Below are 22,815 nucleotides of genomic sequence, written 5' to 3'. Positions count from 1 at the left end.
AACTCATCTTTGGTCAATAAATGTCATTAAGAACATCAAATATTTTATGTCACTGCTCTTGCGTGAATCATCCTAATCCCTTACGATGTCCTTTGATGCATTGAGCTCATAATGTCCTCTCACATGAGATGAATCGCAATCCATTTTCACCACCACATTTGCCTTGCGTAATAGCTAAAGATTTTCTCTTCGCGTTTACTGTGCGCTTCGTCTCAGCCATCGATTATTCTTAAACGTCAAAGGGATTTACTCAAAAAGAATATATTGATGCAATACTGGGCGGTAGAATTAGATTTCACAAATGTCTACATAACACAACTTATCACTTATTTAAATGGTGTTCTATATCAACTTGTGCACCTAACCATAGAAACTAATATCTCAAACAATATCGCTACTCAATTGTGCATCACGAAATAAGTGAAGTGGACCCGAATGTAAAGATGGGCAAAGGCCCTTTGGGAAGCATAACTCATTGACAATACAGTAATGCTTTCTGTCAGGAAGAATGTGTTTGGCATCTGTGAACCCAAACAGACAAAGTCATCTCGGAGCAACCGTGTATCCTTTCAATATATTGTAAATATGATCTGTGGATTTTTTAGGACAAAATGGGCACCAATCCTTAAGGGTCTTAAAAAGTGAAACGTTTCATGGAGTTGCAATGAAATGTTTATGACACAAGAAACAAACCCTATCCTCATTTAAATGTGTTCATTTGGAACACAATAAACAGATAAACACAATTAAATACCATTTTCATTAGCAAAAGGAAAGTTCATTGAAGTTTCGACTGCATCATAAGCAGATCATCCAGGATCTCTTGTGTGACCAGCGAATGTGATCATCACGAGGATATTTGAAGTATTATATGGTAGGTCAATACGGTATGAACTTGAAGCAATGTCAACACATTTTGGGACTTTCACTTCACAGTATATGAAGCAGATCTTGAAGGGTTTAGTTCGATACATCATGCCACTTTTAATGGAGACATACCATTCTGTAGACATGGCTTCATGTCAGTTTGACGTGAAGCAAATGTACATTTTGAGCTTATTACACTTTATCAGCAGTTGTCGGGATGTGAGGAGAAGTGTCATCTCATTGATGAGTATGAGAATCGAATAACCGCCGACGTGATCGAATCCACTCACTCACTCATTGACCATATCGGGGCCTAACAAGCCATATTGAAACGTGTCGTACAGGCAACAACTTGACTGCCGCAGACCTCATAGAAATATCAAGAATGATAATGCTTTCCTTCAAATCAAAGTGTTTCTGTTTAGCACACAAGAATCCGTTTTCAAAATCGGCCGTATTTAATGCGGTGTTTGTACGGCGGGATTGTGGGTATACAGTTAACATGGAAACCATCTAAAGAGGTGACCGAGGTATTACAGACATATCGAGTGGGCACAAATGGCTTGTATGAATAACATGCATGCCTTACCCCCGGTGGCTGTGAAGGCTTTGAGGTCACAACCACATCATCACTAACTTGCGGATCTCTTCCTAGAGTGAGACCACATGACCTTGACCTCACATTGTAGTTGAATGTGATACATAGGGGTTGGTAGGAACATAGTGTTTGGCACTGAATGACATTTTGAACAGGCGACGTGTAGTACTGTGACTGGTCACTTGTGTACCCGACCTTTGTGGACTGACCAGTCAGCAATGATGACAGAGCGGTCACTATCTGCACTTTGAACAGTATCACAACGATGCTTTCTTCATGTCTTAACATTGTCCTTCCGCGTCTTCTGAACTGGGCTTTCTGTAAAATAAGATAGACGGTTAAGAGATCAAATATAATATGAAAGCAAACATCTCTAAATACTAGGCCTGTGGACTGTGGATTGGATGTCACGTTTGAACGAGTCATCTATGACGCCGCAATTGGCATTGCAGAGTTGCGTGCCTTACTCGTACCAGGATCGGGTACTCATCGTGTCGAATCCCAGATTTTGATTCCTTGGTATGTCAGCATTGGTCTGCCCCACATAATTGTCCAAAGGAAATGAAGGGAAACAATCATTTGTACGCAAGGTTTTAAAAAATTGAAATTGTATAGTTAACATGCTGGTTGTACTGAAAAAACGTGTACGGCATCAAGAATTTAGATGAAGGCCAAACCTTTCTTTAAAAACTTTGGGGGTTACAGTTTCGGCGTTGGTCGTGGCGTAGGTGATTGGTTGTCAGGAGTCATACATTGCCTTTAATGCAGACAGACAGACAGACAGACAGACAGTCTAAGGTTTCATCGAAAATTATCAATTGACCCAGAAAATTCTTGAATTGTTTTATTATGCTTCAGACTGTTGAAACGAAAGCAGCTGCCTTCCACAAGAATGGAACTGCTGCAAGGCGTTTTTCTTCCTTCATGGTTTTAAATAATCTCAAAACACAATTCCACGACCTTATTTCGTCATGACCTTCAGACGGCGGATTCAGGATCACAGTTTTGTGAGGAAGAATCACTGCCCCATTGCTGATCTGTTACCGGGCAGCAGCGGAATAATAGGAAAAGACCATCTCGGAGATGCAGCCATGAGTTCCTCAGATCGAGCACACAAGCAGACAACAGGATGATTCAAAATAAATTCAATGTCTACACACATACCAATCAATAACCGATGGGATGATTCATAAACTGAGCGAGACGGAGCGAAAGATTGATAAGACTCATTGTCTTCAGCGCCAACACGTTTAGGTGGTGATGACCTAGTTGTCACTCTATTTTTCTCAAATCTCTCGTGTACTTTTAGTTATAGTTACAACACACCAAGACGAGTTGTTTGGGCAGTAAGAGCACGGTTTGGCTTGGCATTTGATTGACAGACAAAAGGACCGAGGGTAAGTGACTTGTAGCACGGGTTGCGACGGTCATTCCAAAATTGCGCGAGTTTGTGTAAAATTTAGTGACGTTTAATATGACGTTAAATATGACGTCACATGCTTTCTGCCTTCGAACCTTTTTTAACTTTTAATCTAATTGTTAAATTAAGTGTAAACTTTGGAATTTTCAAAGCCACATTAGAAATTTCAACTATTAATTTTCCGAATTCAGCAAAATGCGTTCTGTGTCCAGTTGTTTTTATGTTTGACAGCTACATTGTAATCTATACATAAAGTTATAAACATTTCTATTGTTTTTTGTTGTTTGTTTACGTTATTACTCTTGAACACTGTGTACAACACTAAAGAAACATTGCTGTAAGTTTGAAATTTCTCAAGCCAGGTGGCGGGACTTGCTGACCTTGGCATCTTCCAATGGTAATAATCTTTAACAAACCGTGCTCTTACTACCATGATACAGCACGGGTAAGATCAAAGGTACCGCTCGCAACCCGTGCTACAACTACTAGTACATTTTACCAACGTAGCAACAGACCTCCCATATCATCTGGGAAATACCCAGTATCTCAAGGGTAAGTCGTCTCCCTTTCAAAGGAAAATACACAACTTCGAATTCATAAAATTCTAATCGCATAGACTATGCTGTCATTGTTTGATCAATGAGTCTTTTCTAACCAGCAAATATTGTTTTACAAATTATGATGTATGGAACCTATTTTTGGCTTCCAGAGACGAATAAAGTGGCTTCTAGTTATAGATTGGCATTCTTAAGCAAATAATTAAACAAAATGTTTCTCCAACTATGATTATCTCTGAGCATATTTTACAATAGCCACAGGCATGATGATCAGTGGCCAACGGAAAATTGTTTCGCACTGAAATAACCTGTTTAAAGTAACCATGCGGTACATGTCTGCAAAGAGCTCTAAACAACAATTGGAAATAAGTCCTTTATTATTGGCACTTATATACATTCATCTCAGATCATTATTCATGAGCAAGAATCTGTCATGGTTGGAACACCTTCATATTCTCAAGTAGTCACGTTTTTGATGCTTTTTAAAAAAATTACCCACTCTGTTGTAGTATTTCAAAAAATACATTTTTGTCGAGAAGATAAAAGTGATAAACTACTGTAGCTCATTCATGTCAGCAAGAGAAGACACTTTAATATTATGACCATTGTGATGAAGAAAGTGTGATCTCAGATATACTCTTCAAAAAAAGAAACGCAATACGGATATTTTGGGCAATGAAAGCAAAATCAGTGGAGGTGCCAAATGAAGAGGTTTAATGTGTTATAGTGTCAAATTACCCGGATCAAACTTATCACAGCAAGGACATGCAAACCATTAGTCGGGAAACACGTACGATTCGGAAATAACGCACCCAGTGCATTACCAAAAGGGCCATGGAGCTGCACGTACTGCACTTGCAGTAGCACGATGAACGGTATTAAAGTGCAGGGGTTTTGATTGCCTAGCATCTGCATCAATCAAACAGTGACAGTTCAACAACATGCCAAGAATAACAGAAGTGCAAAGAAACAACGTCATAGACCGCTTGCAGGCAGGGGAATCCCGATCAGCTGTTGCCAGGGTTTCAATATAGCGCCAAGCACCATCACAAGGCAATGGGATCGGATTCAACAGCATGGGTCAACACGTGATCGGCCAAGGTCAGGACGACCAAGACTAACCATCCCCGCCCTAAGATGGCTACATCCGACTGCGCCACCTACGAAAAAGGACGACCACATCCACCTCAACCGCATCCAAAATACCCGGACTGCGCAGACCGAACAGACCGTAGGAAACCGTTTAAGAGCAGCAGATCTACGAGCAAGACGTCCTGTTCGACGCGTCATATTGAGTCGACAACATCGTCAACAACGACTGCATTGGTATTGTCAACACAGGGTATGGCCTCAACTGCGATGGAGAGATGTCTGGTTCAGCGACGAATCAAGATTTCTCCTCCGTCAAGGGGATGGAAGAGCACGGGTCTACAGACATCGGGGAGAACGTTACGCCGGATAATGCGTACAGGACAGGTTTGGTGGGGACAGCGTTATGATGTTAGCGGCTATCTCTCATCATGGCAGGAAAGATTTGGTCAATATCCAAGGCAATCGTACGGCTCAACGATACATCAACGAAATTTTCCTACCACACATCCACCCAAATGCATCCGACGGCAACGGTGTATTCCAGCAGGACAACGCTCGATCGCATACAGCACGGATCACAAGAGCCTGCCTACACAACAACGTTGATGTTTTCCCCTGGCCATCCGGATTTAGACGTAGCAGCGGTTGGCCTTTGCGTTGCAGGCCGAATGGGCTACCATTGATTCCAACGGGGGATGCGTTATTGATGGTAGCTGACCTTCACCTTGGACTTTTCATATGTACCAATAACTGAGATGACTACAATCACCAAGTGTTCTGTTCACAACATTTTTGCTGAATACCTTGTACGGTTCCCCGTATAAATGTATTTCCCTGACTCACACATATCTGGATTTGCGTTCCTTTTTTGAACAGTATATAAGTTCATGACAAAACTCCCAAATTTTGTGTTCACAAGTAAGTAGATATTTTTCGACTAGTGATCGTGGATGACGAAAACCTTATATGTATGAAGCATGATAAACGGATGCTTCCGGGACAAATCCACACGCAACGTTGAGTTGTCTTCTCTTACAAATACCATCATGAATTCTGTGAAAAAGGCAATTAGTATGTGTACACGTGACTTGAGCTGTATCAACATATAAAACAGTCGGGGCATATTGATAACCCATGACTTCACAGCTATGCATCGATGACAAGTTAAGATATGAATGGATCAAAAGGTAACTTGTAAGAAACTTTCGTCCTCACTGTTGAAACAAATAGTTTCGTTCCAAAACAGACAACCTAAAGAATTTGGTGTTGTTTTCAAAATGCGAAATGCAGCATAATGTGAGCAGTTATCATGATTTTTTTGTTCTCATTTTTCAAATGACAACGCTCCGAGCAATCACTAAAACAATCGCGATAAACATAATTTCCAGCTTCATTGAGCCTTAAAGAGATGTTTAAAGGAAAAACTTGAAGATTTGGTGAACGTGTAAAACTTTAATCATGGAAATCAGACAAATTCCTGACTGACAATTGAACATTAAAACAAGAATCAGCAAAATATATACAACGCAAACTTATGGTCGATCCGTTTTCCAGTGTATGTCAATCGCAATAATAATCTCACCAGGCTTGAACAAACGTTTGGCTCATAAAATATATTGCACATTCCTAAATCATCGCCACTGGATTATTTTCTGCTTATGTCAACGCTTGGTATTTTGGAAAGCCTGTATGACTTGGTGTTAGTGGTATGTTTATGTTAACGCTTGACATTTTGGAAAACCAGTATGACCTAGGCGATATCAAAGGCGCCGCCCAATATACACAGTGTCGTCCAGTGAACTACCACCCCTACCTGTCAGTGGGACTTATGTAATCGGTACACAGATATCTTTGATGCGGTGTCAGTGTGGAAAGAGTTTGAATTACGTCCACTGGCCACAGAAATCCTCAAAGTATTGTAAAAATCAACAAGGCCAATGCCGTACTTATAACCTAGTGACGCACGTAACAACAGCTGTCAATCTGTCTGCTACAGCTACCATACGATCATCCCTGTCACAACTGGCGTATTAACGGCTTTTTCAAGATATTAATTGTAAAACGTTCGCTAACAGACTAAGGTATGCAGTCCTCAACTGGATGTTACATTCCTTAAATCACCTTACGACCCTGAATTCCTCAAAGTTTTGTTTGTTTGTTAGTTTAAACGCCGTACTCAGCAATATTCCAGCTATATGACGGCGGTCTGTAAATAATGGAGTCTGGACCAGACAATCCAGTGATTGACAGCATGAGCATCGATCCACACAATTGGGATACAATGACATGTATCAACCATATCAGCGAGCATGACCACCCGATCCCGTTAGTCGCCTCTTACGACAAGCACAGTCGCCCCTTTACGCCAGGAATGGGTTGCTCAAGATCTGTTCTACCCCGGATCTTCACGGGTCGGTTGACGCAGGGATTTGTGTCATTCTGACAGCATACAATGCCAACTCAAAAATTATACTCAATGTCTCCTCAAAGTAATATAGTACGGTACTTCGAGTACATGATTATACTCTGGTTAGGTAGATGTTTAATCTATATAACGTGTTATTATTCTACCTAATAATGTATTTAATGAAATTAATGAAAAACAAACTCTGCGGTTGAAAGGTTTCATTGAAAAACTACTCCTGGTCTTGCCTAATAAAACACCTGCAATTCGACACAGACAGACAGACAGACAGACATAGTTTATTAAAGTGTCACATGGTATGAAACAATAAGAATACATCATATTAAATTTATCATACCATCCAGCCTGGCTAGGCTTATGAGACACTATTTTAAATCAGATATACACTAGTAATTTCTTACCTAATAGAAAAATAAAATAGATTAAAATGTATTAAGATATACAGATATCAATCGACTAAGACATATATGATGTAAAACGCTGTCTCTTGTTAAACATTTTATTAATAGTTGATACTAGAAGTTTGATTAACGAGGCGTCAGAGCTTGACATGACGTCAGTTAACACAGTAAAAGTCTTATCAGATGATTTAAAATCTAAAAGATTAACAAGTTCAAACCTAATATTATCATAAAAGCTACAATAAAAAAGAAAATGAACTTCACATTCTAGATGATTACAAAAAGGGCACAGTCTCTCATTAAGTGGCGTGGGAGGTTTGTTTTAGCGACCAGTCTCAATGTGGAGGGGTAGATTACCATAACGTCATTTAGTGAGATGTCGTCGCTTATTTCTTGATGCAATTAAGATTTCTCCGGTCTTTCCACAATTCTGTAAACCATTGTTCTTCATCCAGTCTGTAGAGGCGCTGTTTAATTTGGGACACAATTCTCTTGATGGATGCGGGTGATATCAGAATATCCATTATCTGTTATGGCCTACCCAGCTTGAGAACACTACTGGCAAAGGAACCTTTCCTACCTTTAGACCAGTTAAAAAGTTAAAAAGTAAGTCTGTCACTTGGTGTTTGACAACATATCTGAAGGCTTCAACTCTCTGACAAGTAAGGCAAGATTTCAATCCCATTTCACCTTGTACTGCGATATGTGATGTAGTTCGAGGAAGAAACGACATGCTCTTTGCTGTACATTACTTATTTCCCTGTGTCCATACAGTCCCCAGATACGCGCACCATACAATAATATAGGCTATACAGTTGACTCGTACAGTGTTTTGAAAACATCATAATCCATGTCACCACACTGCCTGTACTTGGTGATAAGAAGGGACAAGGCCCTGCTAGCACATTGAGCTATTTCCTTGATAGTATACTTCAAATTCAATTGTTCTTCAAAGCACAAACCCAAGTACTTGTATGAGCGAGTATAATCTAATAGCAATTTGCAGCAGTTGAACTGGAAGACTGAACGGCCAACACTATTTGGTCTAGCATGCACTATTTTGGACTTATTTCTGTTAATGCTGAGACGCCATCTACTACACCAAATTGATACAACATCCAGCATATTTTGTAGTTTCCCCTTAGTAGGGGCAATCAGAACTATGTCGTCATCGTAGAGTAAAACAGAAAGGCACATCGCGTCAATTGTAACTCCATCATTCAACTCGTCAAGTTCATTTGCCAGGTCGTTAATATATAACGAAAACAAAGTCGGAGACAGTGTGTATCCTTGCCTGACGCCTGTTGATACTTTAAAGAAAGGACTCGTGAAGATTCCGGAGTAGAATAGGTTCCCAGCAACCCATACTTGCCGTAAAAGGCGACTAACGGGATCGGGTCGTCAGGCTCGCTGACTTGGGTGATACATGTCATCGATCCCAATTGCGTGGATCGATGTTCATGATATTAATCACTAGATTGTCTGGTCCAGACTCCATTATTTACATTTAGAAAAATATTACCTGTTAAAAAGAGTACCCCTTTAGGCATGCTTTACGGTGAACTAGGTAGCGTTCCGTTATCTGTTGATGTTAAAATCCGTATGTTAACCTTTTGGTCGAAATTACTTACAGATAAATCCAGCAAAATATCTTCAATCATTTACTCCATTGTATATAACATCCATAATACGGGTGTTTACAACTATGACTGGATTTCATGTATTAAAAATGTTCTAAAAAATATTGGTTTAAGTTATGTATGGTTGTCACAGTCTCCTGTTTCATCTTCCTGGCTCAAAGCAACAGCTCACTCTATTTTAACTGATCATGCTAAACAAACCTGGAGCTCTGAGGTGGAAAAGTTTTAAAAAAAATTAAAGTGTAGTCTATTCTCTCTTGAAACCAAAATTTGAATTAGAATATTATCTGACGTCCCTACCCCTAAATAAAGCTACCCCTCTACTTTTATTTCGTACTTCATGCCACCACTTACCAATTGAAAAAGGAAGATGGAATTGGATACCTATTTGTGAAAGAAAATGTAAACTGTGTTTTATTGATGATATTGGAGATGAATTTCACTATATTTTACTATGAACATATTTTACTAAAGAAAGACTAGAGATATCTGTATCAAAAAACCTTAGTAAATTCTGTAAATATGTAATGCAAATTGTAAAATCTTCCGGCTAACCAGTTTTCCGCTATTATAATGTGTATTTTGCTGTCATTTTGTACCTCATATGCCGAGGATCTCGGCCTGAGCGTAATAAAGTTATGTTCTGTTCTGTTCTGCCCACAGTAAGACAGTATTGGGCAGCTCAGTAATTAGTAGGCAAAACCAGGCAGGTACACTGGTCACACTGGACTGGTCTCTCAGATGATTAGGTCGTCTGACAATTGGGAGTGAACCATAGCAAGTACAGCGGAATATCTGAGAAACTAGTTGCTTTTATGGGACCGATTAGTTTTATGACCACGGGCCTCGGCAAAAGCGTGGTGTTGGAAGATAGGTTATACATGTACATCCCACATGGTGACTGCTTTTCACTATTCATATTCTAAATTCATTCATAATGCCACAACATTTTAGTACTCCTTGAAACTTTACAATCACTTCAAAATGTACAATAGATTGAACGAGAAAAAATAATATATCGCGGATTATTCAATCATTGTGTCTTTTATCAGCCGCTACGTTTGTATCGCTGGATTGTGCAAAGAAATATTTTGTCCGTCCTTTTGCAGATTTAGCGGCAGAATGTGCTCATTCGAATTAGGAACTAAAATAATTGCTTATCATGAATATATATGATACAGTTAAAAGTTACACTGGTTGTTGTTGTTATAAGGGATTAAGAGCTTCATCTCATTGCTTTTTTTGTTCATAGTCTGTCTGAATAAAGTGGACATGTGCAGGTGAACTCTGTTTAATTAGTGTCTGAAATGCCAAAAAATGTGAACTCCGGACAATAATAACCTAAGAGTAAATCCACGTGCGTCTGCCTTTCCCCTCGTTCACCTTCGTAATCCTAGATCATGCCAGAGTTCTGAAATTCAGTGACAATATTGCTGAACAGTAGATATAATCTGATGGACTTATTGTGCAGAACCTGTTTGACACTATGGGTTCCAGGCCCACTAACACTGGGAAGAGTGGCACTCTAAGATGAAAATGTTTGATCCTAACCGCCCCAACATCTACAAGTTTGTAAGCTTGTAGACATTATTAAGAAGAATGATGCTGAGACCTTTCTCTTAATTCAGACCGGTGGCAGGCTGCCAACAAAGAGAAGAAAATATCACAACCCCGACACAAGTGTGCTCGTCAAACACTGAACTTACGACAAACAGAAAAAAACTCCAGTGGAGTATGCCGATGCTGAATCTATATGACTACACTTATACCACATATTCTGCAACAGACTATAATTATTCACCTTATTATTGTCTCTCCATTTACCACCGATTACAGTATACATAGAGGCTTTTTGTTCAAAAAGCAACATGCAGGAAATTATATGTAACAATTCACTGTATACTACATATTATTTGAATGTTATCAGCCGCCTCCTTGGTCTTGTGGTAGAGCGTCCGCCCGGAGAGCGGAAAGTCCGGGGTTCGATCCCCGGTCGCGTCATACCAAAAGACGTTAAAAGATGGTACTTGTTGTTACCCTGTCTGGCGCTCGGCATTAAGGGGCTAAAACAAGGACTGGTCGGCTCGGAGTCAGTGTGAGGTATTCATGTTAAACTGCGGCATGGTATCTCAGTGAGCTAGCACTGTAAATCGGCATCAGTCCGGACTAGTACAAGCAGCCACACACACACACACAAAAAAATATAAGTGCAATAATCTTGGACGCATTTCACCTGAATGTTATCAGTTTTGCGTTCTGAGATACCGGGATGTTAGTATCTTATACAATTAAAAATACATGTTATTGAAAAAATACAAAATTCTGCTGGAATGTTTCGTGGAAATTATTCGATCAAGTAAAAATGACTGCGTGACTGGACCAATCAAATATTTATACCCGATAAAAGAAACTGCCTTTTTTCAGGAACAGTGTTTTAACATGACATTTGAAATTTCCAACTTGCAGATACATTAGAGACAGTGATTACAAGTACGTAATCCGTATCAATCAAAGGTGTAAAAAACTGAAAATCATATCTGTCGGAGACCCATCAAATTACCAAGTTTTATCAATTACTATCTTTATTACAATGCAAATACTTTTGTGATACATTTTTCAGAGGAGAGGGCATATATATTGCTTCCAAGTATGAATGCAGGTTATACTTGGCATCTCAGTTCTCAGCATCATACCGGTTGTATATCTGAATTTGTATATGGAACCATGCGTACAACATGACAATTCCTTGCTGTCGTTAGTCTACAACACAAAAATACGGTTCAATTTTGTTCACCGCTTTTGCAAGTTGTTTAGTACAATAATGTTTTATTAAAATCTATATTTCGATTTGTTTTCACCATTTTCCCCATTCCATGCATGTTTATGTTGCTACATCTTATTGCTCATGTTCCCAAGTATTAGAAAACACTTTCATGTTTCTCCTTCCTAATCTAACGTTATAACATTTCAGGTCATTACCATCATCTAATACACAAGAGATGAGACCAAGATATATTTTATTCGGTTTTGTGGTCTATGCGGTCTTAAAATAGATTTTATTAGTCTTTTTATCTTATGTCTAGTGCATATTTTCACAAACAGGGTCGTTATCTGATATAAGGAATGTAACATTCATTTGAGGACTGCATTCCTTAGTCTGTTTGCGAACTTTTTATAATTAATATTTTGAATAAACCGTTAATACGCCAGTTGTGACAGGGATGATGGTATGGTAGCTGTAGCAGACAGATTGACAGCCGTTGTTACTCCTTCCACACTGACACCGCATCAAAGATATTTGTGTACCGATTACATAAATCTTACTGACATGGTTGGGGTGGTAGTTTACGTGAAACGGACGACACTGTGTATATTGGGCGGCGCCTTTGATATCGCCTCACAACAAACATTTAATGAATGACCAATTAAACGATGATACACATCAGGATCGCGGAGAAAATACAAGATTCGTTCTCGTTGAATATATCAAAGCACCAATTCATCTTTCATAAACCTGTTGTCTTTGTCTTTTTTCCATTAAAATACGCGCACTCGTACCTGTATATTGTACCTGTATACCTAATGTCACTTAATTGACCTGTGTGATAAACTTCTATAAAGGAAACATCCAACCAAAGGCCCTTTGTAAATAGTAACGTAATGAGATAATATAAAGTATATTTCACATCATATAATATACTTTGCACACAAATTAGTTAATTCTTTAAAGGGACTGACGAAAACATGGGCGAAATATTTTAATAACGCCACAAATTAGTTGAATTAAGTTAAAATAAGTTGAATCATGCGTCATGCTTGTAGACACATCTTTATGTATTTGCGAAACTAAATTATATACATATAAATTTGTTGAGCAAAGAAAAATATTCTCGCCCATGGGCCAAACTTTCTCGTCCAGGGGCGAAATATTTCACTAACGCTAGAAGATAGTTGAATTAGGTTAAAATGAGTTAAATTGTGTGACATGAAACTTCTAAGAACACCTTTATGTATTTGCGACACTAAAATATGAGTTTTGAGCACATATTCTTGCCCATAGGCCAAACCTTTTCTCGCCCATGGGCGAAATATTTCAATATCGCTATAACATCATTGAATTTAGTTACATTTTGTGTCATGAAACTTCCAAGAACACCTGTATGTATTTGCGACACTAAAACATGAGTTTTGAGAAAAGGAAAATATTCTTGCCCATGCATGGGCGAAATATTTTAATATAGCTATAAAATCGTTGAATTAAGTTAAAATGAGTTAAATTGTGTGTCATGATACATGAAAGAAATACATATATGTATTTGCGAAATAAAAGCATGTGTTTTAAGTAAAGGAACATATTCTCGCCCATGGACCTGCCCCTGGGCGACATAGTGTAAATATTGAGTTTTTGAACATTTATTTTCATTTTTATATATATTCCAATGAAAACAGCATGTTTATTTTTGTAAATACCTTTGATCGAGACTGGGCAAAGACCGTAGAGTTTCTGGACAATCGGGTTTCAAGAATTAAAATGGGATGTGTTATTAACAAATTAACTGAACCCTACACTGCGTGATGATTCTCTTGTGAGCAGCCCAATCTTTGAAAATTAGTAACACTAATCTGCAGTCGCCTATAGGTTTAGAATTTTGAGCAGTAGGGCGTTATTTCGAATGATTTAATCGATGGTAATTGGATGGATTCACTTCCACCCTACGCTTTACATAGGGTTTGAACCAACCCATTTTACTAAACGGCAAGAATAGCCGCGGGTTTATTCCTGTTTATCTTAAAAATCGTTCTTTTCTTATGGCTTTAAGTTCGACGCTTGTTTTTGCTTTGACCTTACTTACAGCAGGCTCACCAAATGGCGATTTGGAAAACGCACCACGGCCCACGGGCAATTTCGTTCTTGTTGACACTCAATGGTAGGTGGGGAGTCAAGCAATTGAAACATAAACTATACCACCATGGCTGCTCAACACCCAAGAAGACACAAACGTTATCATATAGATGATACTGATGACGAGGGAGATATGAAAACCAGACTGTGTTCTTCTGAACGTGAAACCTGTCCCGGTGCACTACTGCTGAATCAAGTGAAAAACAGTTAACGTCTTGTTCTCCTTTTCTATCAGAAAAAGCAATTCAAGGTATTGTTGGACATTGTAAGTCAGTTACGTATGCAGGATGCAGTTGAGGCAAACCGTTTAACTTTTAAGAAGGATGGAATCTATTCACCTTCAAACACTGACCTGCTTCCTTTTGATGTTCCAAAGTTATCTCTATCTATTAAGTATGAAGCTTCTCTATGTGAATTGACAAGTATGTTCCAAACCCTCTCAGGGTCATTTATTGTCAGAAATGTGGCCAGCTTCCAAAACCATCTGATCGCAACGAATGGGACACCTTTAGCTCAGACTGCTGCCTGTGACAATAATACTATTGAAACAGTAACAGCCTAGAACATGCCTATATGCATATAAATATCATGACGGCATGAGTCGTTTGTGAACTACTCATGACATATTCAATTGCGTTCACCCATATAATATCGACACTATCTACATCGCAACAAATCGCAAAAACCCATGGACTGCTCCTAATGGACATTCGTGTAAGCTATCATAAAATTCTAACATACAACATTCAGTAAATGCTTTATAGTTAATAACACCAGAGTGAACAACATATATAATTATGGGATGGACTTAGTGCACACATTGAAACACCGATAATAATTGAACGTTGTGCGAGTATAGAAGATATACAATTGCAATAGTAGGATAATGTAACGTTATGTAACCAAGTCAAGTGACCATCACATGAGAGAACAAAATTCCAAATACAGGGCTTGTGTCTATAGAAAAGTAATTAATTCAATATTGTCACAATAATGAGATGTAATGAGTGGCAATATACTTTCTGCTTGTGATTCGGTATTTGTAAAGGATATGATACTTAATATTAATACTTAACACAAGATATTACATTTACTTTGGAACATGGAACATTTAACAGATAAAATTATAAAGTTATATAAAATGATATTTAGAATTCGTAATCATTTTATAGCCTGATTTTCTCACCGTTACCTAGTAACAAGCGTTTGTAAGCACTCACAAATACCTGGTTCGTAAAATGGTTAAAACAAAGCCTTTACAATATGAAATATTATGGGCAAGAATAACCTATCTAGATAAAGGAACCAGCATCATATCTTCTCATGGCAGATGGCAATTAATATATGAATTATGTCAGAGGCAACGAAAAAGCGACTCCACAATGTTGAAGTACCATAAAAACACCTGTCGTGGAAGGAAGGAATCGTTTTGATAGAAACGTCAATAGCCAACTTATATAAATACGTCCCGAGATGTATATAGATTGTGTCGGGGTTTGAATTTGCAAATTGTGACACTCAAACAGTAAATATTAAGTAAGGAATACAAAAATTATTTAACGTAAGGTCTCGGGGACAAAGAGACAAAATTGTGAGATCTTAATTTCATGACAAGCACAAGAATTCGACAAATGTAAAACCAATGATGTAACCGGTCGATTGAACTTTTTAAGTCATCGAAAAAGTAAAATAAATACTAGAAATATGATATGATCAGAAAAACATACATTGAAATAGTGGATTGAAACAACGACATTTTTTCGATATACGTCAAGGGACGTAGAATGAGTCTGGATAAGAACAATAAGCGAATTGAATCTGAAGTACGAGAACAGTGAACTGTGCGTTCCTGATAATAATAATAACATGGATCCTTATGTGCAACGTGAAACATTGGGTATTCTGCATTGACATATGTTTTAATCGTTTATAAAGCTTTCCGAAACTGGGAGTAAAGATGGACTTAATCGTTGATTAACTAGTTGTCGAATGCCCAAATACCTTTCATCACTTTCTTGTCTAATTGTAGTTAGGAACGTGAGGCGTACTTACACGATTTTCAACGTAATAAATATAAATCTCTCCACATCTTGTATTTGTTCATTGACAATATCATACCATACACACAGAGACAGGAGGCGGTGTGGGGCAAGGCGGGTGTGGATAGACATATACACACACTCACACATCACGTTTTAATTGTTTTAAACGTTTAAGAAATATTTATACGAAAAACATAATTGATGTCCATGTAGGCCCCACGCGGGCTGACAATTCTATTTGGAAATCAAACTCTATAGGTACAAGCATATACATAGATGCAGCAGTTTTATAGAAAATGTAAACCACATAGACAACACTCACCTGTACTTGGGGACTGTCAACACATAGCTCTCCACTAAGTCTGATCAGAATGATCGCTGACAACCCATGTCATTGAATTCTCTGAGCTGTAAATCAATAGCTGATCCAGTGTGCGGACCTATAACAATCTTATAGGCACAAAACACTGGGAACATGTTTCACAAATTTCCCGTCACAAATCAATTTACAATCAACAGTCCTACACACAGATAAATCGGACTTCATAACAAATTAAAAGTAAAAGTGAAGATACGGATTCCTGGCAATATTGTAACAAAATAATGTTTGTTCTAGAAATGTATTGTCTGTATGTCTTGCATGTTTTGTCTTGTATGCTCTTTGTCTCCAACAAAATATGTGATATGTGTGGTTTGTTAGTTTTAAGAGAAGCAAGGGTAACGTCCCTTAGGCGTTCAAGACATCTATGATTGTGGGTTTGAATCCAGATTCGCCCTGATTATGTTTCTAGGTTTGTTCGTTTCATACCCGTGCCAATGGGTTTCACCAAAGTGGCAAACGTCTAATGCTTGCATCACGACGGATCTCCCGCATCAAGCTGACAAAAAATGGAACCACAGAAGTCCTGTTTTAAAGGATATTCACTGGCTAAAAGTTGCGACAAGAATACAATGCCAGATCCAAGGTCGGACAATCTGATTCCAGGTCCTCATTGAAGAATATCAGTCATCGAGAAATCTCCGATCAAGTAGTCATTATTATTATCATTATCATCATCATCATCATCATCATCATCTTTATTGTTATTATTATTTACAGATTAAAATAAAAAATGCAGCAAAGAGGGTTTGGGTGATCCTGGCATCTGACAAACTTGCACTTGAAAAGCACCAGAAGTATTAGCAGCATGCAACGACAACTGTTTAACGTACTGCGTGAGTTGTTCAACATCCTCTACTGTAGCAGTAGCAAACAGCGAACGACTTATTGAACCAATAAACGGAAACATCGACTGTTTCGTGCGGGAATCATGCTGAAAAATGTTAATATGGGGAATTAACATTTTAATGTCTGTATGGACATTTGTCCAATACGCGAGCAACTCTCGTTCGGCCTGCTCTATATATCCATCTATCTCTTAAGCGGTATACAAGATAAGGTATGGCTTGCACAAAATGACGTTGCATAAAATTAACTTGAAATATAATGTCATATATCACTTATGTTTCGTAAGGAAGGTTTCCTTGTATTGTGAAATCCAGCAACTGTCTGACTATATTCATCTCGAATTTCCCCTCGCGAATAATAACTGACTGTATCTTAGAAGTATGATAACAATTGTCACAAGTGGGTAATATATAATCTCACACTAGGAACCAACAATAGTGAGCCTATGTTACAGTATCAATATATACTTAGCCAATCAGGTGACTCACTCGATTCTGCCCGCAGCTGAAATCTACTTCCGCCCGGGTTTCGTAACTTTTTCCAGCTCGCTGAATAAACTGTCGATATCATAAGTAAGGGACATTAATCGAACTTAGATGACCTGTACATGTGTAGAAATGTGTTATCTACCAATCTATGACCAGAAATGTACATGTCAGTTAGCGTATCATAAAGACATCGACCTGGATATCGAATGTAAACAAACCGGCAAGATGGCGAGTGACGCTCCTTTTCTCTACTTCTAGGAGGGTATATATTTTTATTTAGTGACCAATAGCGAGTTCCTGTGTGTTGACGGTATCATTTTATAGTGTTTTAGGCCTGGCCTGTCTTTGTTACATGTCCTCATAGATCCTTTTAATTGGTTAAGAACAATATCATACCACGATCTTATGTTTGTGTCGTGATCAGCAAATTACCGGAACCTTCTGATCGATTAAAGATGTCTATGGATTAATTGAATAGCTTCCTGCATGCTTGCGCGACACTTCGGCTTTCTGTCTCCATCTCTATTAAAGCTATAATAATCAATTTAAAGGCTGACTTTCGTATAATTTTCTAAGCGTTTAGGTTGATAGACCTATTACAGGAATAATATCATTAACTGTTGCGATAATGATGAATGAATAATAGACATTGCCTTCTTATGACCATAACATCAAACGTTGCGTGAGTAGCTTACATAGTATTTAATAATGTATCGATGTCATCACTTCCATTTGTGTTTATATTACGAGCATAAAACACATCTATGTAACTGTGAGGTAAGTGTGTATGTGTGTTAAGTGTATGTGTGAATACATATGTGATGAGTGCGTGTGTGTGTATGAATGAATGAATACTCTTTATTTCCCCCAATGATTTGGAGAGCAGTAAATACAGATTGAACTTGGTAAGCAGTAATGAAGTGATGCGTAGGAATGTATTAACATGATGTGTGACATAGCTTCACAAATACAATATGGATGTTAAGTTCCATGAGCTGACATGTCTAGCCACGATACTCATGAATGTAACCCAGCTGTCAAGTGTCATGTCCCGGACCACATCTGTAATGGTCTCGAGGTATGTCAGGATCTTGACGTCATCACTAGATGTGTCCTCAAGTCTGAGATAGATGTCTAATTTAACATTGTCAAATAGAGACTCACTAAGCACATTTCTCTGTTCCATTAAACCGTCACAGTAAAGCAATTGGTGCTTAACAATGTCATCACATTCACAACTACAGATAAGACACAGTCCTGATGTTACAGGTAATATGCCGAGCTTTACCAGAGCATATACGGGGTGGGGTGTATGTGTGTGTGTGTGAGAGAGAGAGAGAGAGGGGGGGGGGGCAATATCATACCATACACACAGAGACAAGAGGCGGTGTGGGGCAAGGCGGGTGTGGATAGAACTAAACCTATGCATATCTGTTGCAAAGTTTTTCTCCAATTCATATTTTCAGACTCACTCATGTGTGTGTGTTACAGTGTTGCAGTGTTAGTTTGTGTACACAAACATATACACACACTCACACATCACGATCACGTTTTAATTGCTTTAAACGTTTAAGAAATATTTATACGAAAAACATAATTGATGTCCATGTAGGCCCCACGCGGGCTGACTTTTCTAATTGGAAATCTAACTCTATAGGTACAAGCATATACATAGATGCAGCAGTTTTATAGAAAATGTAAACCACATAGACAACACTCACCTGTACTTGGGGACTGTTAACACATAGCTCTCCACTAAGTCTGTAAATCAATAGCTGATCCAGTGTGCGCAGTGTGCGGACCTATAACAATCTTATAGTCACAAACACTAGGAACATTTTTCACAAATTTCCCGTCACAAATCAATTTACAATCAACAGTCCTACACACAGATAAATCGGACTTCATAACAAAATTAAAATTAAAAGTGAAGATACGGATTCCTGGCAATATTGTAACAAAATAATGTTTGTTCTAGAAATGTATTGTCTGTATGTCTTGCATGTTTTGTCTTGTATGCTCTTTGTCTCCAACAAAATATGTAATATGTGTGGTTTGTTAGTTTTAAGAGAAGAAAGGGTAACGTCCCTTAGGCGTTCAAGACACCTATGATTGTGGGTTTGAATCCAGATTCGCCCTGATTATGTTTCTAGGTTGGTTCGTTTCATACCCGTACCAATGGGTTTCACCAAAGTGGCAAACGTCTAGTGCTTGCATCACGACGGATCTCCCGCATCAAGCTGACAAAAAATGGAACCACAGAAGTCCTGTTTTAAAGGATATTCACTGGCTAAAAGTTGCGACAAGAATACAATGCCAGATCCAAGGTCGGACAATCCGATTCCAGGTCCTCATTGAAGAATATCAGTCATCGAGAAATCATTGACGGTTTCGAGTGGGAAGTGACTGGTCCTGAGCAGCAAACAGAAATCCTTCTGTTTCACTTTTCAGGCCAGACGGCTTCATCCAAGCAAAGGACTCTGCAGGATTGCTGATTTTCTCAACACACTGCATATGAACTCGATTCAGTGGTCGTTCAGATAGCCCCTCCTTTAAAAACTGAGTCTGGGCCGACTTGATATGGCACTTCGCTTGGTTGACACTCATTTCTGTACCGTCCAGCAGTACAGAACCATCAACAAAATCAACACCGACATTGAGATTATGTCCCACATACTTGGTTCGTTTTAGAAAACTGTGGAATACCTTGTTTTCATCATGAGTCTTGACATGCTTCACAAGAGGATCATCAGACAAATAAATATGAGAAAAAGTGGCAATATGTTCAAGGTCATCCATGTAAAAGAGGTAGGTAAGGGGTGTTGGGCTGTGCTGAGGAGGTCCAGGATGATAACCTTCCGCTTTGTTAAGCAAAAAGCTTAAAGAATATAATGAAAAACAGAAAAGCAAAGGACTGAAAGAATCGCCCTGAAATATTCCTCTTCTACTAAAAATGGGTTCCGAAGTCACCACCTGCCCCTGTGAATACATCTCAAGTTGAGTTGACCAGAAATTCATTAAAGACTTGAGTAAAACAAGTATTCGCTCGGGCAGGTCAATTCATTCCAGTGACTTCAAAATCCATTCGTGAGGTACAGAATCATAAGCTTTTCTGTAATCTATCAAACACGTTGAGAGGTTACGATGGTATGTTAATATATTCAATGTTACGGAACATTGATGCCAACGTTGTCTTTACGTTTGAACGAGAGCTAATTTCCTCGAAACAGCATGACTGAACACCTCCTAACTACCTAATACCTAATGAACTGACTGGAGGCTTTACAAATACTCGACTGTGACGAACTGACGGCGAAGTACTTTCATGAACAGGGAAAGCAAAAACATCGACTTGTAATTAGGTATTACATTTGAAAAGATAAGAACTTCAAGTATAATCGATCAACTGATCGTCGATTTATTTGTTCAGCGAGGCAGTTTGGTCATTACAACATTTCAGAAAAGGTTGTGGAGTTAATGATGCCATGATTAGGTATATTCCAGTCCAATTATCTACATCCTACATGTTCTTAACGACGTCCCAGGCCTTGTTACAATGGGATGTTGGCTTCTATATTGAGTAAATTATTTTCATAGCGAGGAGGGCTTCACATCGCTTAAGTCAATATTCCAAAATGTGGACGAAAATTATTCCCTCTGATTCTTTACAACACATAGTTCACGACATGGAGTGCACCCAGTTTTTAGTGCGGCGTGAATTTCGTGTAATGTTATAGATAATGTTATGGATTTACATTATATCACTGGAGACACAATCTAAAACATTGGGTACATGGAAGCTGTGAATGCCAGACAGTGTGGAACGGTCAGCATGCAGTTTTTTCGCTTCTTTGCGTCACTGTTATTGGCAACAGGAAACTGTCTTCGGGAAGCACGCAGTCAACCAGCATAGTGCTCCAACGTCAATACCATGTCATGTTATGTCGCCATTGGCAACAACCTCTGAAAGCAAGCATCCATGTATGCCATGGATTGACACGGAAATGTTCTCTCAGAACGGCATGTCAACAGTGAGGTGTGCAGTCACAACGATCTATTGTCATGAATACAAGGGGCGGTGGGTTAGCCTGGTGGTCAATACGTCTAAATAGCTATTCATGTGAAATGTGGCGTAAAGAAACCTGATTTTATGTTAAATTGGCAAAACAAGCGAATCAGTTAACCTACCCTGCTGATGTCGTTTTTTGGATCTCGATGTTTCAAAATCAAGTTGCATGCTTATCATAACATTATTTTTTGTGATTTGCACTTGGACGTCATTGTGACACAACAAATACTATCATGTGGATAGGGTACCAACAAACTAGCACCCCCAATGACCATCATGACGTCACGGCAGCATGATATTGGATTGTTGCGTCCGCGCATTATCCCAGGATCACTACCAAAGTCCAGTTTCCACCCTTCCACCCTTGCCGAACTAGTCTGGTATTATGGAGTATTTTGGCTAGACTAACGAGTCTATGAATAGTCCAATCAAAATCGCGCACCGAAATCTAAATCCGGTTCGTAAACTGTCGTGTAGATTTCGATCGATTGCAGGATTTGCAAAGCATGTGCACCGCCAACTCGTTGTCAGCAAATATTTTCCAAATCAAGGTGCTTACGTGATTTGATGCATTTCGCGATGTAAGACATGTTTTATCACAATACAGATCTTGATTATCGATCAGATCGTCCTGACTGGGCGCCACCATTTTGTGTGAAGCAAACGCAAGTGATGGAATCTGATTGGTCCATATGAGAGACTTAAAAGGGACATAACTCGTAATAGCCACTGGTGGCGCTACGATCGAGCCCAGTAATTCCAGTCTAATTCGGCAAGGGTGGAAACTGAAGTTTTAAGTCAGTTAACTCTCTTGCCTCGGGAAGATGTTGCCAAAACTGTGAGGAGTCAGTGAATTCAGCTAAGGACAATAGTTAATTCACAAAACAAGACATTGGAAGCTTTCTTACACTTTCTTGGGTAATAATAACGCTTACCTTTAGTTCATGAAATGCGACGTAGGTGCTGCAATCTGTAAAAGTCCAAACACAATGTTTTCGCTCAGATAAGCATTACTCAAGATGCTTAGCGCGCCACGACCGGCCGATGAACCCCTGCTGTGGCAATCAGCGCGTCTCACATCAGTG

At 38.8% G+C, this 22,815-nt stretch overlaps 1 protein-coding gene across 1 annotated transcript in view; it reads right to left on the bottom strand.

Moving 5' to 3' along the window:
- LOC139467051 (uncharacterized) overlaps window positions 1-1,753 on the bottom strand; it is a 29,102-nt gene extending 27,349 nt beyond the window's left edge. The window contains exon 1 of the mRNA XM_071248764.1: window positions 1,457-1,753. Within this exon, the coding sequence (XP_071104865.1) occupies window positions 1,457-1,753 (297 nt within the window). The remainder of the gene's footprint in view (window positions 1-1,456) is intronic.
- Between the last annotated feature and the right edge of the window lie 21,062 nt (window positions 1,754-22,815).

This window comes from Haliotis cracherodii, unplaced genomic scaffold (genome assembly GCF_022045235.1).
Source record: "Haliotis cracherodii isolate W230 unplaced genomic scaffold, xgHalCrac1.p SCAF_19, whole genome shotgun sequence".
NCBI classification, from domain to species: domain Eukaryota; kingdom Metazoa; phylum Mollusca; class Gastropoda; order Lepetellida; family Haliotidae; genus Haliotis; species Haliotis cracherodii.
The sequence above is the reverse complement of the archived record's forward strand: the minus strand, read 5'-3'. Positions and strand labels throughout refer to the sequence as shown.